General features: G+C 37.7%; 1 protein-coding gene across 1 annotated transcript in view; it reads right to left on the reverse strand.

The window, feature by feature from the left end:
* Positions 1-20,524, reverse strand: part of LOC124776118 (zinc finger protein 100-like) — a 193,263-nt gene that overhangs the window by 91,663 nt on the left and 81,076 nt on the right. The window contains exon 7 of the mRNA XM_047250959.1: positions 19,855-19,908. Within this exon, the coding sequence (XP_047106915.1) occupies positions 19,855-19,908 (54 nt within the window). The remainder of the gene's footprint in view (positions 1-19,854; positions 19,909-20,524) is intronic.

Genomic DNA, 20,524 nt, shown 5'->3' on the forward strand with positions numbered 1-20,524 from the left:
GTACTCCATCAGACAGATGACCATAAGTGAGTACAGTCTGAAAGCAAACACTTTGTAACCAGGAGGGAGCATTATGGTCTGTGGAACATTTATGTGGCATTCCCTGGGTGATCTCATCATTTTTGAAGGCAAAATGGATCGAAGCAAGTATGCACCTATTCCTGGGAACCATGTCCACACCTAAATTCCATTTGTTTTTCTTCGACATGATGGCATCTACCAGCAGGGTGGTGTATTATGTAACACAGCTCACAGTGTACATGCATGGTTTGAAGAGTCCCAAGATGAGTTTAACATATTCCCCTGGCCCCCAAACTCCATGGATCTAAACCCAGTTGAGAAACTGTAGAACCACCTTAATCAGGTCATTCGCACCACAGATCCTCAACTGGGAAACCTAGCACAGCTGGCCATGGAACTGGGGTTGGCATGTCTGAACGTTCCTGTCAGCACCTTCCAGAATCTCATTTACTCCCTTCCTGCACATCTCACACTGTAAAAGGTGGCTATTCTGGCTTTTGACAGGTGGTCACATTAATGTAATTGGACAATGTGTAATTAAGTACTGTCTGAAAGAAGCTGCATCAATTTTCAATCAGACCTTAATACGATTTTAAAATGGTGCAAAGACTGACAACTTGCTTTAAATGTTCAGAAACAGAAATCTGTGCACATGACAAAATGAAAAAACATAATACCCTTTGACTACAATATCGACGAGTGACAGCTGGAATCAGTCAACTCACAAATCCCTGGGTTTGACACTTTGTAGGGATATGAAATGGAATGGAATGATCACACAGGCTCAGTCATGGGTAAAGTAGGTGGGAGACTTTGATTTATTGGTAGAACACTGGGGAACGGTTACAAAACACTTGTGTGACCCATTCTAGAATATTGCTTAAGTGTGTGGGACCCGTGCCAAATAGGACTAACAGGAGATATTGAACATACATAAAGAAAAGGGCAGCAGGAATTGTCACACATTTGATTGACCTGTGAGAGAGTGACACAAAGGTGCTGAAGAAATTGAACTGACAGACCTCTGAAGATAGATGTTAGCTATCCCAAGAAAGCCATTTCCAAAGTTTCAAGAACCAGCTTTAATTTGTGACTCTAGGAATATACAACAACCATCTACATAGGTATTGTGAGGACAAGATTAGATCATTACAGCACACATAGGGGCATTTAAATAATCATTTGTCCCACACTCCATATGTGAATGGAATGGGAAGAAACCCTAATATCTGGTACAGTGGGACGTATCCTTTGCCATGCACTTCACAGTGGTTTAGAGTATAGATGTGGATGAAGTTTATAGAATCACGACCAGATAATTTTGTAAACTTTCCCATTAGTATCTTAGATCCTGTTACTGTGTAATGCCTCCCCAGGGATCTATGCTAACATTACTCTTATTAGTGTTATAGACTAATTCCTGTGCACTGTAACTATTCAATTGCTGTGGCAAGTGCTGCCACCACACTGCAGCCAGCTCCCAAGGATTCCGTGTCAAACTGTATCATGGAAGGAGGAAGGAATGTGCAGACTGCTGCCAGTCTAGAGGGTAGTGGGACTATTTTATTGTCAGTTTCAATTTCTTCTGTTTAAACCTTTTACTTCTGTACTCACATACTCTTGTGGCCATGTGTTTGGTAAAGTCATCACCTCAGCATAAAGTTAGCTGATAAAGTGCTGACAGACAAAGTTTCATAGCACCATGTCTAAGTGACCAATAATGAGTGTGGGAAGAGTGTTACGTCCCGGCTGCAAGATGCGGCTGGAGCAGCAGTCAATAGACAGGTGCTCCCTCTGGTCTCACCTTCCAGCAAACCTTGACTTCTTTTCCTCTCCTCCTCTCCCAAGGGTTCTCTGCCTTTGCTCTACAACTGACCAACACCTGCCATCCCCCTTCTGCCTGCTTGGTGGTCTGTTCTCCAACTCCAGAGGGCACCCAATTGTAATCTGTACTTGCCAATACATTCAAAACCTACTAAACCTCATTTCCCTCCCTGGGACACTCATTCGTTTGGAATTCACTCCATTCACTGCTCGACATCTATATACAGTGTTTCCCAGCCCTGGGGGATGTGATGGCCAGTGAGATCTTAATAAATTGATTGCTGGACCCCAAGCCTTGTTTAAATTGAAACCTCTGTTCCTGTTTATTAGGTTTTCTGCCATATTTATTTCGATATTTTCCTTAAATGAGCTTTCCCAGAAACTTAATGTTTGCATCCTGTTAGTTGTCTCATGATATTTCATTTCATGTTTATATTCACAGTAGTCCTTGATGGCAGTTGATTTGTTTGGTGTTTTAGTCAGGTGTGCCACTAGTGTTCCACCTATCCACTGTAATACCAAATGGATGACAGAACTGGAAAAGAGGGCTAGGGACCTTTCTCACGATTTCAGTTAAGAGAAGAATGGACGGATGTCTGGGTCACAGTCTATATATGAAACCTTTCCACAATGGCCTTCTATCTGCATGCATTGAGCCATCACCATCTTTTACAAGCAAATATTGTGCTAAAGATCTAGTCCACAGTGCTCTAACAGTTTTAAACACAGAGAGCCTCACTGGAGGATTACAATACCTATGAAACATATTTCAAAGGAATGATTACTCAGATCATCAAATTGAATGGGTGTTTTAGTGAAATTAAGAATGCCTGAGCAAGACGTTGACACTGAGACACAGGAAGAGAAGCCAAGAATTGTTTTTCTATCTTATTCTGGCCTGATATCCATAAAGATTGGTAGATTCCTCTGGACACAAGGCATCCAGGGTGTTTTGCTCCGTTCAACTATGAAAAGTCTTCTTTGTAATGTTAATCACAATCTATGTCTTCAAAAACAGGGTGCATGTGTGCCATATTCTATCTGAATGTGGAATGCCCTACATGGGGCAGGCTGCTATAACAGTCAAGGTAGATGCAAGGAACGTACATGGCACAACCAACTTAAACAACAAAGCAAATCAGCTATCGCCAAGCACCACCTTGAATATAATCATGAAATAAAAAACAAAGAGACCAGTATAGTTATGCAAATGCCAAGTTTCTGGAACAGCATAATTGAGGAACACAATGAACTAAAGATGTCAGAAAACCTAATAAAATGGATGGAGGTTTCATTGAACAAAAGTTGGGGTCCGGCAATAAACTTACTAAGATTTTGTCATTCACCACATCCATCTCAACTGGGAAAGGCTGAATGAATTTGTGTTTCACGGAATGACAATGCAGATTCTGAAAACAAATGAGTCCAGTGAGCATTGGGAATCAAACTCAGGTATAAATAACGGTGCAAGATTAACAATGGCTCACAGTCAGTCTGGGGTCCAGGCAGCGAGTTCACATAGCAGCAGAAATCACTGCACCAGTGGTCAAAAATATTGTGCATAAAATGGAAACACCACCTCAGCAGAACACCCAGAAGCACAGCATTAATCAGAGGCTCAGAAGATTCTGTGGCAGTCTTGGTTATGTATTCTTAATCTCTGCTATAAATTTGAGAATTCTAGGATCCCTTTCAAAACTCACATGTTTATTACACACATGAACTGACTACTAAAGAACTAGAGTATTTGTGGTGTACACATATAATATTGTTTAGGACAAAGAAACTTCTATGTAGGCCCAATAAAAAAAAATAAAAAATAAAAAATAAATAAAAATTTAAAAAAAAATACGTACTGAGTTCGGAGAGGGGTGAATATCAGCTCCATTAATCAAGAATGTAGTATTCATCATAACAGAGTCAAAAAAGAAAACGATATAGTATCAGTTAAATGCAAGAGAATCTACAGGATGACCTCCAAACTAGTCTCACTTATACATTACATTAATGTGCAAAAACTAATAGCACAGAAAGCTGGATGAAATCGGAAGCGAATCATAATGAACTTTTTAACTCCAACTAGAATGTTTATCACAAAGATATAACACCAGTGGTGCACGTGTGTTACAATCTTTAAATAATACAATAATATCTAGTGACGGTAGTACAGTGACCAATAATGTGGCTGAATGTGTTAAATGTAGATCAAACATGAGGACTGGTTGCTTTTGTAAACCCCTCCCCACCTGAGGAGCATTAGTGGTGAAAAACTTGGGATATGTTCACATGTAATCATCATAATCATGTTCAGCAATCTGGGGAGATGTAAACCTGCCAGTTATATTTACAGAGACTCAAGAGAGTGGAGCGGGTGGTATCTGTGGTGTCACCGCCAGACACCACACTTGCTAGGTGGTAGCCTTTAAATCGGCCGCGGTCCGGTAGTATACGTCGGACCCGCGTGTCGCCACTGTCAGTGATTGCAGACCGAGCGCCGCCACACGGCAGGTCTAGAGAGACGTTCTAGCACTCGCCCAGTAGTACAGCCGACTTTGCTAGCGATGCTACACTGACAAATACGCTCTCATTTGCCGAGACGATAGTTAGCATAGCCTTCAGCTATGTCATTTGCTACCACCTAGCAAGGCGCCATTACCAGTTTATATTGAGATTGTTATTAATGTATCAACAAGAGCGATGTTCTCCAATTATGGATTAAAGTTAAGTATTCAATCAACTACGTTCTTTTCTTCATAGGATAATTACTTTACCTTGTTCCAGACCTCACGCCAGTCTGCGTGAGTTTAAATGCGTGCATTTCGGCCTCCTCTAGCAACACGGTGTTGGCTCTTCTGCCAACACAACAGTATCAATAGCGAGTCACATTTTGGTCGAAACACCTGATTTAAGAATTACCTTGGGCAGTTTGTTGGAGAGCCAATTGATGGGGGTAACATCTCAATCTCATGTTTCGAAATAGGACTGAACTTTCTGATTCAGTTAACTTAAAGCAGGGGATCAGTATAATAAGTCTGTCACAGCCTCCCTGACTAAGGGTGTCACCTGTCAATAGGAATCTTAAGAAAGATTGGAAGGATTGGTAAGCACAAGTACAGCTTACAGATTTTACCTCAGCAATAAATACAAATTTTCATGTCCAGGTATAGATTAAAATTGAAAAGTGTTGGATAATATGTCTCATACTGATATATCCAAAGCAAAATTGTGAGGGATGGCAAAAATCTAGAGATAAAATGTTCCACAGCAAAGAATCTTCATCATATAAATTTAAGTGAAGTAAAAGTCTTACCGACAAACAAAAACAGAACAAAGGGGAGAAAAAAAAGAAAAAGACATCAACACCATTCCTCCAACCAATCACCACATTAGCACAGATATTGAGATAGATGATCACAGAATAGAAAAATAAACTAAAACTGCTCAACAGAGGAAAGATGTCGGGACCTAATGGGATACCTATATGATTCTACACAGAGTATGCAGAGGAACTGGCTTGTCATCTTGTTGCCATGAGTCATAGGTTGCTGGAGGAATGAAGCATTCAAAACGATTGGAAAAATGCACAACTTATTTCCATTTCTGACACAGGTTGTTGAAGAGACGCATGCAACTGTGGCCTTATATCATTGGTGTCATTATGCTGTACGATTACGGAACTCATTTAATTTTTATGTACTATATCCTTTCTGGAGGCCAAAAATCTCCAGCATATGAAACAACATTTTGGCAAACAATGACCTTGTAATCACAACTACCTCTGTTTGTCCAGAAAATCTGTAATGCACCCAGATTAGTACCACGTTCATTTATTTTTGAAAAGTGTTCAATACTTTATTATGTAACTGCCAACATAAGGTACCATTGTAGAACATGATACACAAAGCTAATGTATAACTCAATACTTAAGTGTATCTCATATTCATAATTTCTCTCTTACTCTTTGCTTTACTTTTTCATTTTCTAATATTTTTCAGAATGTCATATTCCAATCACTGTTAAATAATTGAAGTGGGCAACTGATAAAGTCTGATGTTAATGAAATAACTTATAATATTTGAGAAAATGAAACGTAATGTGATCAGTTTAAAAGTTAGTAATATTAATATTGTCTTGTCATGAATAAACAAGATAAATGTCCTATAATATAGTAAACAATGAAAATTGGTGAGAAACGGCAAGAGCAATTGCACTGAATCTCAACAACAATATTTCATAAATAGCTGACTGTTAGATTTTATAAATAGATAGGTGACAGAGACCATTGAGTGGTAACTGTTGTCGGTAACCAAGTCCGGGCATATGTATTGCTTAATGGTGTATGTTTTTATTATGTATCTAACAATGTCCACTTCGTCAATTGTATGCAGTGATGTGTTTTGATTATTTGTTCCAATATAACGCCGCCAAAACTAATTTTCATGAAAATATCAAAAGTTTTGTAATGTTTCAATGAAGTGGCTACATATAAGTTCCGCATTTTGTATAATGAAAAAAACAGCAATATGTAAGGGTCTACGGGCTGCATGCAGCTGTACGGTATGTAACATGCACTCGCCGGCCGACCTGTCTGGAATGCTGACAATTTGCTTGGTCAGTACACGTGTCATGTGTGTCTGGCCGCAGCACGATGCAGGGAGTAAGCCACTGGTCGCCATCCACAGTGCGCAGTATTAACTAGCGTGGCCTCGGGGACAAATATGTCTCTTCGAGGCCGAGGCATCGCCACGTTCTGAGCAATCTTGTTCCAGACACCCCTACAATCTACGTAAATGTGAGTAGTGTGTGAGAGTGCAATGTGTGTAGTTATTTCAGCCATGTGATTATGTGAATGTGTTGTGAAAATTTAGTATTGAAGCTATTGCACAAGTGCACAGTAAAACTAAACCTTTTATTCCACAGGTTACCACAAGAAACTCATTTATTTTATGTTCACTGTTAATTCTAGTATTTAGAACTAATTAACCATGTTCATTTTTATTCTAATGTTTGCTATGATAGCATATTCTAATGTTTGCTATGATAGCATATTCTACTAATGCTGTAGCAATAGTACAACAGAGTACAGGTGTTTTGTTTGAACCACGATCAGACACGATAGTTTCAACAAGTAACGCAAAACTTGTCCTCAAGTACAATCTGAGTGAAATCCAGCAACAGTTCAATTCTGTAAAGAAGCAGATTGATCTAATTCGTTCTGTTAAGGGTAATGATATAATTTTGGAAATGGGTACATCTTAGTATAATAACTGGATCACAGCGAAAATGCAGGTAGAGTCTACATTTGCTAATTATGAACAAGAGATTTACTGTTTTTTAAAGCTTTTGCCACACAAAACTTTAATTAGGTGTAAATGTGCATGGTTTGATTTTGGAGGGAGTACCCTTCACACTGTATTTGGTACTTTAACTAGTCGAGATCTACTGGAATTTAAAGCAAAATATTAGCTCTTGAAAGTAAAGATTCAACTAACCTCTCTAATGAAATTAGAGTATTAAGGAATACGCAAAGAACCATTACTAACCACACAATTTTCACTGAACAGATTGTAAAGCACTTTATCTCACATTTCCATGTAGTTCATAATGAAACGAACACAAATATCCAAGAACTATTCCAAGGATTAAATGCTGTGAGTGCACACTTAGATTTAAACACCCTTTTGTTAAGGATTACTGATAGTTTATCAAATGCTAGAACTGATGCCCTTAACTTAAGAACAGCCTTACAAAGTAGTTCAAATGATTGATTGAGCAGTGTACTACTACATCCAGAACAATTTCTACAGATCCTACTATCAATTGAGCAAAAGCTAGATGCAATCTATACTATGATTTACCCCGTTAACTCTTACAATTTATACAATTACTATAAGTTAACCACCACACGTCCTTAAGTGATTGAAGATGAAATAACTGTTATTGTTTTTATACCCATTGCTAGATCAAAGCATAATTTTGAAATGTATAAAATTTTTACTTACCCTGTGAAATAGAGACAGGCAAGTATTCATGTAAAATACGTACTGAATGATTATCTACTGATCAGCAAGGATCAGAGATATTTTGTGTCCCTAAATGAAAATGATTTGCATATGTTTAAACATAGTCATAAGTTAAGTTGCCCTGAATCAGCAGATTCTTAGATAGTAGAGTGTACAGCTGTGAGAAAGAATTGTTTATGAATCATCCCCCAAGAGATGATTGCCCTAGAATTTTAACGCATCTTTATCATCCATTTCTTAAACGATGTTCTGAAGGTATTATTTTCTCATTTAACTTCACCCTTGATGTCACATTTGCATGCAAAAATTATGAAACACTTGAACTACCCTTTACACTCAAATTGAATAATAGTGGATTAATCTTGAATGCCACACATTGTGATTTATCATGTGAACTATTTGATATGCCTAGTGTATTGCCAACTACATTTCCTGCAACTGGACATTTGCCATTAACGAGAACGTTATCTGTTTATTACAATGATTCATACATATTAACACATGGAAAGCATTCCTTATCAAGTTTTTCTGAAGACAATAATTTAACTAAGGATACAAATGAAAATTTAATTTCTTCCAATAATGAGTTAAACTTCATTGAAGCAGCAAATAGAATTAAGTCCTTTGATTCATCCAGTAATGTTCATGCATACTTGATTGTCAGTATTGTGTTTTTATTGCATTTATTAATTTGTCTTTTGTCAACAGCATTTGTCATGTGTGAAATTGTCATCCTGAAGGCATACTTTTCTGTACCGAACATTACTGTGTCTGCATATGAAATACATATTGCAATGTCTTCTGATGCCACAAATGGCGAAATAGATTCATAACACCCAGGAGGTCGTTTTGAGCCATCTATGGTTGCTCTTTTTGTCTGGGGAGAGTGATGTAAGGGTCTACGGGTTGCACGCAGCCGTTCGGTACATAATACATGATTGCCAGCCGACCTGTCTGGAATGCTGACAATTTGTTTGGTCAGTACACGTGTGTCCAGCTGCAGTGCAATGCAGGGAGTAAGCCACTGCATGCTGTCCACAGCGTGCAGTATTAACTAGAGTGGTCTCAGGCACGTATATTTCTTTTTTCTTAGCTCACCATGGAGCCTTTCAATACAACCCTAATTAGGATGACAGACACAACGACAATGGGTGTGCATAGCATGCATGTTTTATGAAACTGTTTACACTTACTTCACATGTTCGCGTATTGCCATACCTCAAGGACCTACCACTTACAAATCTTGACAAATATTTTGTCTAATTATCATCTGGGGCAACAGCACAAACAACCCCCTTAACCCCCTTATAAATATGTAGAATATCACACCAACTTTGAAACTGAAGAATTCCTTGCAAATAGAACACATGTCTTTATTAACAGAGAGGAAAATTAACATGTAAAAATGGCTTTGGGCCCCTGCTGAGAGAGTGTTACAGAGAAATTACTGTTTACAATATTCATAAACCACCTAGTGGACAACACCACAAGCTCCATATGGCTGTTCGCAGATGATACTGTTGTTTATCAATAACGCTAAAAAAACTGTAGTGAATTGTGATAAGTTATGCAGAGACTCAATGCTCAGTTAAATGACTGGTAGCTGACCCTCAACGTAAACAAATGTAGCTTACTGGGCATTTATAGGTGGATGTACCTAATATTGCTGGATTACGCAATTGCTAAACTACCATCATTAAACATCTTGGAGAATGAACACACAACTTTCAGATGGAATGTCCAGTTGACCTAGCAGTGCAAAGATCTACTACTCCTACTTTCCAGATGGCAGCACCAGTCCTGAAAATTTTTGATTCCACCTTGTATGAGGTCCCCTACATAGCATGTTACACGCATTACAGTGCACATATAAGGGAAATGGGTAAAGGTGCTTTGTTACAAGTTCAGAAAAAGCCTCTTTATTGGGAGATTGTGTGGTGGCAGCAGACAAAGGGAACAAACAGTAGCTTTTCTTGACAAATACATGATGACAGTGAATACTTGTAGTTGGTGACAGAGAGAGAGAGAGAGAGAGAGAGAGAGAGAGAGAGAGAGAGGAGGGGGGGGGGGGCAGGAGAAGGAGACGAAGAAAAGTGCTATGAATCATATCAAGGATAGCCATCTTTGGATCTTTCCCCACTAATAACATACTTTCTCAGGAGCATGAATCTCATTATCAGAGGGATGTCAGAGCCTTCAAAACACATTTGTTCACTTCCTCCAGCAGTGACCTGTTCATGTTTCGCTGATGCATGAGAACATTTAGGGGTGTTTTTTTTTCCCACTTTGATCGATGGAAGTTTTTTGTTTAGATGAGTGGTTATTTGGTTATCTCAGGCTGATTTCCATATCCATCATCTCAGCTACAGGGTCTCCTTCTGGTTTGTCAGATGGACACAATATGGCTGGCTTGATTTCAAAGTTTTGAATCAGTTTTGCAAGTTCTATTGCATTTGGGTAAATGTTTCTCTTTCAGTGATTAAAGAAAAGGGCTCTAATATCTTCTCTGCATAATGAGACTGACTTACACGAACAGATCCATCTTCTTGTAGATCAGTTTTCAGACTTAAGAAAAATGATGTATGTGATGAAGTAATTTTGAACTCCTCTCTCAAATCACTGATAAATTCTTGAAGTTCCTGTTTGCCGTGAGCTGCAATCAGACCATCAACAACATAAAGCACACAGAATATTTTCTTAGAGCTTTTCTGTCTCATAAAAAGACAAGGATCAGCTTTGCTCCTCTGGAAACCAACGTTAGTGAGATGATTACTGAACTTTCCATTCCAGCAATGAGGAGCCTGCTTCAGTCCTTACAGACTTTCCTTCAAGCAAGTTTCATGCTCTCACTTGCCACAACACTGAGTAGTGCTTGAATGGTAGAGGTTATAGCTACAGGAATAAAGGTTTGGCCATAGTCAACTACTTTCTGCTGTGAGTAACCTCACTAATCTTGCCTTGAATTTATTGATTGATCCATCAGATTTGTTTACACTTTTTACACCTGTCTGTTGGGAATGGCCCTCTGGTAGGAGTTCAACAAGGTACCACATTTTATTTTCCTGAAGAGCTTTTGTTTCACAATTCATGGCTTCCTTCCAGAAATAATCCTGAAGAGACTTCATGTCTTCATTGTATGTCTCCGATTCCCGGAACAATGTTCAGAGATGCATCACATAATCACTAAACTTTTGTGGAACTCTGAGTTGATCAATCATGCAGACGAGGTAAGGCTTCTTCATTTATTTCTTCTCAATCTTCCTCCTGAGGGCCCTCATATATATTCACTGATCTGTCACCCTCGTCACTGTCACTATTGATAATGGGCTGGTCATCAGTCTGAGTGTCGTATCCTGATGATTAAAAATAGTCTCTGGAGAAGCTAAAAGTTTCTCAGATTTCAGTGGCCTCTCTTCAAAGATTACATCTTGTGATCTAACGAGTTTTCACTCCTCTTCACAATAAATTCTGTAACCTACACAGTGATCATTTCCAATAAGAATTCCTTTCACTGCTTTTTGAGCTGTCTTCCTTCTCTGATGTTTTGAAATATGAGCATAGTAGGTGTAGCTTATCACCCACAAATGTTTCAGCCTTGGCTTTTCGCTATACCACAGTTCACATGGAGATGTTCCTGGAATATTGGAAGGCCCTGTTCAGTTCAAGATGTAGGTTGCAGTATTCACCATCTCTGCTCAGAGCTTTTGTGGAATATTTCCATGTGCATACACTATGGATCTGGAAGTTTATATACTGTCCTAAACTTCGCATAATCATCTTTAAAAAAGTGCAAAATACTTATATCCCATCACTGGATTTGGAAATGGACAACACAGGTCTGTGTGAATAAGCTCACCCAGTTCCAAAGTCCTTTTCCTGGAGCCAAATGGTAAACGATGAGCCTTGCCGTAAATACAACCTTCACATACTTCACTGTCCACTTCCAGATCGATATTTAGCTCAGTGCTAAGGCTTCACATGACGCCTATTTTGGTGTCGAAATCTTTCATGATAAAGCTGCAAAAGATTGTCTTTGCTAGTAAGATTGTACCTGCTTCAATTGTGTCAACATTAGCTGTAGTTACTGAGTGTTTTGTTAAGCAAGTGTCCTTTCAGAAAAACATAAATTTTGCCGTAAAAAAGAAATCGTGTGAAAATTGTAAAGACGAAATCAAGAAACTGAATGAACGCATAACGAGCTTACAGTTCATAATCGGCAGTTTGAAAACGGACATTTCGAAAATACAACAAGAAAATAATGAACTGAACACGCTAAAACTTGCGCGAGATAGTTCGTCCGTTACGGAAAAGTGGTCAAATGTAAAGTGCAAAAACAGCAAGACCAAAGTGCAAATTCGGAAAACCTGCAAAAGTTATGCAAGCTTTGTGCACGAAAACACAATTCAAGTACTTTCAATCGCCGATAGTGAAAATGCAACTTACAGTTCGCATGAACGATGGGAAAAGCAAAAAGGCACTGTGGGGAATAAGGTAAGAGAAGAAAATTTACTGACGCAAACAACTGTGAAGGAGGACAATATAAATGTGCCGACCAAAAATTGTGTCGAAGCGTGTAGTAAAACAATACAAAACGATTCGCAAATTGTGAACTCCAATAACAGGAAACTGTTTGTGTTTTCAGACAGCCATGGTCGTGGACTTGCGAGTAAACTAAAAGAAACAACTAAAACATTTTCATGTGGTATAGTGAAACCGGGAGCCCCACTTAGCGAAATTAAAAAAAAAAAAAATGACCGAATCCGCAGAGGCAAAAAATCTGCATGATAAAGACTTCGTTGTACTTATGGGAGGCGCAAACGACGTCTACAAAAATGAAACAGCGAGTGCAACGCCCGATCTTAAACAGTGTCTGAGGAACCTCACTCACACTAACGTAATACTTGTCAATATTCCGCATCGCTATGATCTTGTAAGATGGTCATGTGTTAACAGGGAAATAGAAAGTGCCAACAGTCAGTTTGCAAAAATCTGCAGACATTTTAAAAACGTGAAATGCGTTGATATAAGCAGTATTGGATGTAGATTCCACACGCAACACGGACTTCACCTGAATGGCTTGGGGAAAGAATATCTGACAAGCCTGATAACCAGGGTAATAAAAAACCACCAAAATAAATTCAAAACCAAAACGATAATTGCATCACCATCGCCTGACTCCATAACGAAAACGCGTCAAAAAAATTCATTAGAAACATCATCAACAGCAGCAAAACATGTAAAAAAAGACCAAATTTTAACAGAAAGGACAGTGGACATCGATTTCAACAACAAAAGAACTACTGTTCCTCATCAGCCAAGTATTATTTTAGATGAAAATAACAAAAACGAGAAGACTCCAAGTTCACAAGGAAACACAGCAGTAGTGGTAGATCCAACATTTGAAGTGTCAGAAACAGCACCACCATCGACAACAACAAACAGAAGGCTGTTGGACAGAAGAAAAGCTGAGCCGCCTCCTCATCTCAACGATTTTTTTGTGTGTGGGCCTGAAGAAAAAGAAGGGACAACAGTAGGTAGTGTCAGGTGTCTCCTCTCTCCTGTCTCAAGACAGACTCCAATGGATTCTCAGTCAGGTAACAGCACTAATAGAATGAAAAAGCAAGAGGAAGGCATCTCTTTCTTTCATCAAAATATAAGGGGCCTCTTAAACAAAACAGATCAACTCCTTATTAACATTAGTGAAAAGGAGAGTATAAATAATGCCCAGATTTTGTGCTTAACTGAGCACCATGTTACTGATAAATGTGCCTTGCCATCTATAGTAAGTTATACTTTAGTAACATACTACTGTAGGGAAAGTAAAGATAAAGGTGGTGTAGCAATTTATCTTAAGGATAGTGTAGCATACAAAGCTATAGATATTAAGAAATATTGTGTGGAACAACAATTTGAGGCATGTGCCACAGAAATAACAACTAAATTCTACCCAATAACAGTGTTGGCTGTCTACAGAGCTCCTTCAGGTGACATAAAAACTTTTCTGCATTCAATGGAACTCTTTCTGTCAGGGTTACCTTCAAAAGTGAAGGATATTGTAGTTTTAGGTGATTTCAATATAAACTTTTTGACAGAAAATAAGAATAAAATAGACTTTGAGATTGTGATGACCTTACATAATCTGACATCAGTAATAAACTTCCCAACAAGAACTACATCCGAGTGCCAAACTACGATAGACAACATTTTTTTAGATGTAAATAGACATCAGAATTATATTGTCAGGCAGGTTATAAGTGGGCTTTCAGATCATGATGGACAAATTCTTACTGTTTATGACGTTAATCTGTTCAAAAAAGAATTTCCTCGATGGAAAGTAATTAATGAAGAGGCAAAAGGAACTTTCAACCACAGGTTGCAGCAAATGGATTGGTCTTTAGTATATATCCATGATGATGTTGATACTAAATTTAACTGTTTTATAAATGAATTCTGTGCTCTTTTTGAAGAAATATTTCCCAAGAAATGGGTCAGAAACAGTGCTTCCAATTCTGTAAGCAAGCCTTGGATTACAAACAGTATAAAACAGTCATGTAAAACCAAAAGGGAAACTTATGCTGCAATAAGATTCTGTAAAGATGTAGAAAAATGGGAACACTATAGAATATATGGTAAAATTTTGAAGAAACTAATATGGAAATCAAAAGCCCTTTATTATGAGAAGAAAATAGATAATTCTAATAATAAAATAAAAACAATTTGGAGCATTGTAAAAAAAGAAACAGGAAGAGATACAACAAGTAAAGAAGATGTAAATAATATCAGATATGAAGGTATCCTAGTAGATAACCCCAAAACGGTGGCTGAGAGTTTTAATAAACACTTACTATCAGTAACTCGACAGATTGGTTGCAAGCCCGATGTTGATGAAGCTGTAACTCTTTGTCAAGCAGTATATTCAAACACAATTTCAGAAATGCACCTTAATCCTGTCACTGTAGAAGAAATTCAAAAAATCATCATGTCTCTAAAAAGTACGAATTCTGCAGGGGTCGATAATATATCTAGTAATATATTGAAATATTCTTGTTTGTGCATAAGGGACATTCTCTGTCATATTTTCAATGCTTCCCTTCAGAAAGGTGTTGTTCCCAGTAGATTTAAGTATGCCATTGTGAAGCCCCTGCACAAAAAGGGCGATAAAGCTGAACTAACTAACAATCGACCTATCTCTTTGCTGACAGCTTTCTAGAAAAGCTAATACATGTAAGAATTACTGATCATCTCATGAAGAATGGAGTTCTCAGCAAGAGCCAATTTGGCTTTCAAAAGGGCCGTTCAACAGAAGACGCAGTCTACGCACTTGCAAATGAAGTCCTAGAAACCCTTAATGAAAAAATGCAAGCACTTGGTGTCTTCTGTGATTTATCCAAAGTGTTTGACTGTGTTCATCACCAGATTCTCTTGCAAAAAGCAAAATTAGTAGGAATAAGTGGTGTTGCAGGCAATTGGCTACAGTCGTACCTCCAAGACAGAAAACAAAAAGTTGTCTTGAATAGCTCGGGTGGAGTATGTGACACTTCCTCAGATTCAGAATGGAGTTCTATTACATGTGGAGTGCCCCAGGGCTCAATTCTCGGGCCACTATTATTCCTGTTTTTTATAAATGATCTACCATCATGTACAAGCCTGCCATGTAAATTTACATTATTTGCAGATGCCACAATTTTTATGAGCAGTAGAACAGACAACAATCTTGAGGAACTCATTAATCACATACTCTCGGATGTGGTTAATTGGTTCAAGGTGAATGGTCTCTCATTAAATTCCAGTAAGACCAGCTTTATTCAATTCTGTACAAAAACAGAAAAAGAGAGAGAGATAAGTGTGACATGTGGTAATCAACTAATAGTTAGAATGGAAACAACAAAATTTCTTGGAGTGCACATTGACAAGAAAATGAACTGGTCTTCACATATTATTGATCTCTGTAAGAGGCTTAGCTCTGCTACCTATGCTTTACGGGTTGTCACTACATGTGTTGAACCTAACACTGCAAAAGTGGCATACTATGGCTATTTTCATTCTCTCATTGAGTACGGAATTATTTTTTGGGGCAACCAGCCATTAGCAAGGAAAGTGTTCATTGCACAGAAGCGAGCTTTAAGAATTATATGTGTATTGCGCCCAAGAGACTCGTGTAGAAATAGTTTTCGTAATCTTAAAATATACACAACTAAATGCCAATATATTTTTTCTCTCATGTGTTTTGTTTGTAAAAATATAGAGATATTTCAACCAAACAGTAATTATCATGAGCATAACACATGGAGGAAGAATGACATACACAGTGAACTCAGAAATTTGAGCTTGGCACAAAAGGGTGTCCACTACACTGGAGCAAAACTCTTCAATGCTCTTCCTCCCGAAATAAAGACAAAGATTCATAACAAGAGTGAGTTTAAGAAAGCACTAAAAATATTTCTGGTAGAAAAAGCTTTTTACAGTCTAGATGAATTTTTAACTAAATAAATTGTAATATTTTAATATTATATAATACAAGTTGACATAATGCCACTAAGAATTTTATTTAACCTGAGCTCTGTATCTGTGTGTGCTCTGTATCTGTTTTCTGTAGTGTTTTAATGATTCTAAGAAAATATGTATTTTCTTTTTCTGTATTGCTGCCCAAAGAATTTACTGTATAAATTTTTATATAATTATGTACTCAAATTTCTGTATATGCTATAAGATTATCAGATTGTATTTGTAAAAAACTGACTCGTTCCACGTCCTTGTGTATCCAACACAGTTGGACCTATGGAACACAAAATAAATCAAATCAAATCTTGACATATGTGAACGAACTCCCTTCCTATCTGAAATATGAAGCTGAACTGACACTGTTTGCTGATGATACAAGCATTATTATTAACCCACTAAAAGGAACTCCAATTGAAAATGATACAAATAAGGTCTTTGGAAAAATCATTAATTGGTTTTCTGCAAATGGGCTTGCTCTAAACTTTGAAAAAACACAGCACATTCAATTTTATGCTGCAAAAAGTACAGTTCTTTCGACAGAAGTCAGTAGACAGGGTAGAGCATACTAAGTTTTTGGGTGTACATATAGATGAAAATCTTGATTGGAAAATTCATATTTTGGATCTTCTAAAGTGGCTGGGTTCAGCAACTTTTGCAATCAGCATAATTGCGAATTTTGAGGATATAGAAATTAGTAAGTTAACATACTTTGCATACTTTCACTCTCTGATGTCATACAGAATAATATTTTGGGGTAACTCAACATTTAGACAAAAAGTGTTCACTGCTCAAAAGAAAGTGGTTCAAATAATGTGTGGGGTTCATAGTCGCACATCCTGTAGGCATCTTTTTGAAAGACTGGGAATTCTTACAACAGCCTCACAGTACATTTACTCACTAATGAAATTTGCTCTCAACAACATGGACCAGTTTAAAAACAACAGTGACATTCATGATTATAATACCATAAAAAAGAAAGACTTACAGTATCCTTTACTCAACCTATCTTTGGCACATAAAGGGGTAAAATATGCTGCTATAAAAATTTTTGACAAATTACCAGATGAAATAAAATGTCTGACACACAGCAGTAATAGCTTCAGAAATAAATTGAAATCATATCTCTTTGACAACCCCTTCTATACCACAAATGAATTCTTGAATAGGAATAAATAAATCTATAAATATAGTATATGTATTTTGTGCCACCTAAGGGAATGGGGTAAACTTGACAGGTTCCACATCATAATGGCTACTGTACCGTGCGATTGATCAATGGAACACGCAACCAACCAACCAACCAACTAACCAACCACTAACTAACTAACTAACTAACTAACACATGCTTTATTCAAGAACATACCACAAACAGGCACACGACTAAAAGGGAAGATTACACACTTGTACTGCTAACTGCTGAATACAAAGATACAGAATTTAGTTTTTAAATAATCCGAAGATGAAAAAATACATCAACAGTTTGTGAGTTTGAACAATGGCCAGCGATCTTTTGTATATGAGATATGCCGAAAAGAAACACCTATACATGCTGCTAAAACCACATTCAAATGATTACCACTAAAAAATAGTGGTCTCCAAGACAATTTTTCTGAAGAAAACAGATTCAAATTTATTTTCTAGTTCCAGATTGAAATTGGCAAGCAACAAACAGGGAAGCCAAGCTTATAGAATTTCATCTGAAGGCCTGGAAATGGACAGAATGTCTATTGTATTGCAACACTTCCCTAAACAGAAAAATACATGAAGAAAGCTGTTGTCAGCTTTGCAAAGCATGGTAATTCAAACTGCAAAAGCAGAATGCCATGTTTCCAAGTTGTATGGATTTTAAAATTTTGGAATTCTGCTCGCTTGCACAATAAATCATTTTGGTTCTAGTAGGCACAATGTAGGGACACAGGAGAGTGAGTGATTGAGTGTGTACTTTAATGTCACAAGAAATTTCTTCTGGAAACTAGTTAGTTTTATTTCTCTTTTATGTGAGTCGCTCAAAGGCTCAATGCTTCTTCTGTTTAGTGGGTGATCTCCTTTACTCCTTTAATTTGTACTTTCCAAGAGCTTTGGCACACAACTGGTAAGAGAAAAACTAATAGAAAATTTGGAGTTCATTTGTCTCCTCCCCCCCCCCCCCCTCCTATCCCCCACACCCCCTCTGCCCACGCCTTCTCCACCTTCAGTTGCTGTGCTGAAACAGTTTTTGTATGTTACTAAGCATTCCGGTTTTCTAAGGAAATTCTATGGCGATGCATCTGAATCTGGAATTTAATTCCTGCAACATGATATGTAAACAAACATCCAGAGTCTAGGTGAATATTTTCAAGAAGCACCAAGGCAGACTATAAGCAATTTTAGCTGCATGAATAATTTTTAAATGATCAAACACTGGATATTTTCTGCTTAAATCACTGGCTATTTTCTTATACTGATGAATTATACTCTTAAGAAACATAATTTACATAGTAAGAAAATAATAATGTAAAATAATACTTCTGATTAAATATTATTATACTGGGTGTTCACTTATTTTATTGTGCATGCGAAGAGCCATAATGTGAGACAATAGGCATCTTCAGCACAGAACAGTTATCACAGTGGCTTGGTGAGAGGAAACCCATGGATTGCCATCCTGCCCCCGAGATGCAGAGACTTCTCAAGAAATTAGATATCAACAATATTGAAATGTACAGGAATCTGGACAAACTTTGGAGAATGATGGTTGGTTGGTTGGTTGCTTTGGAGGAACAGTGAGGTCATCAGTCCAAACAGTGAGGTCATCAGTCTCATCTGAATAGGGAAGGTTAGGGACAGAAGTCAGCCATGCCTTTTCAAAGGAACGTTACCGGCATTTGGCTGAAGTGATTTAAGGAAATCACAGGAAACCTAAATCAGGATGGCTGGAAGCAGGTTTGAACCATTCTCCCACCAAATGTGAGTCCAGTGTGCTAACCACTGTGCCCTCCCACTTGGTTTTCAGAATGAGAATCCTCCTGTAATCTGAAGTATTAACATTACAGCTTAGTTATAGCTGTTAATGTATTTGAGGGTAGGTAAATATATCAGATGTTAAACTGGTGTGGAAAGTTGTTGCTTGAACATAATGTAGAAGAAATTACAATTTTTTTTTAATCTAAAGTAATACGTAATGCTTTGGTGAGAAGTGCAGATGATCGACGTGGGAAGTATGTGGTCAAACTACTGTTATACACATCTAACAGCAACCCATGTCTGAAGCAAATTGCTACAATGTCTATACGCCCTATTGCAGGACAGATTTCACAAAAATTGTATGGTATCTGTAGTACGTGGTGTGTTACAGAATGACTGGCATATAACTCCTAGTATCAATATAGTGAACACAGTCCAGACTTAAGATTGGTATAACCACTTACGAGAGCACAAGGAGTTTCTCACCAAGGGTTTTTATAGGCTGTGCCTACTTTTCTAGGAGAGTACAAGTTTTGCTTACCTTCTATGCAGTCAGAAGTAGGTGGGGATGTGACTGTACCTGATTCTTCCTCCACTGGAAAAAACAAAACCAAAAAGATACTTACAGTTTGATATGGATGCCCAAGAGTTAGGAAACTTGTAAGTAACCAGGTACAGTCACTGTATAATGAGAAGAAATTTCATTTTTAAGCAAGAGAAGATTCAATAGTAGGTGACACTGGGCATACTATTACAAGGCTTCTGGGATGGAGAGCATTTGTTTTATGTAGACAGGAATGGTATGGAGAATGAGAGAGTAAGTTTACCTATGGAAAGGGAACCTACACCTGAGGTCAGGTGAATCTGTGGGGAGAACAGGTCTGTCTTACAATTTGCTAGGAACAGTCTCATCATAGACTTTAATATGTAGGTATTCAGTATTTATCTGAAGAATATAATAAAAGTGCAGCTCATATAAAGATAGGAAGCACTAGTGTGACAATTTGTCACCCAAGTAAGTGTTCTCTGAGGAAGTCAAAATGGGCATATGTTGGATTTGTTCAATCTTTGTCTCCGTCCATGCTGAAAAGTAACAAACCTGAGATACGGAGTAGTTAAAGACACTGTAATGTCAAAGATCAGCATGTAACTCCTTAAACTAATTTAAAATGTGTCATCATGAGCTATGAGGCATTGAATGTGAGAAAAAG

Source organism: Schistocerca piceifrons, chromosome 2 (assembly GCF_021461385.2).
Source record: "Schistocerca piceifrons isolate TAMUIC-IGC-003096 chromosome 2, iqSchPice1.1, whole genome shotgun sequence".
Classification (NCBI taxonomy): domain Eukaryota; kingdom Metazoa; phylum Arthropoda; class Insecta; order Orthoptera; family Acrididae; genus Schistocerca; species Schistocerca piceifrons.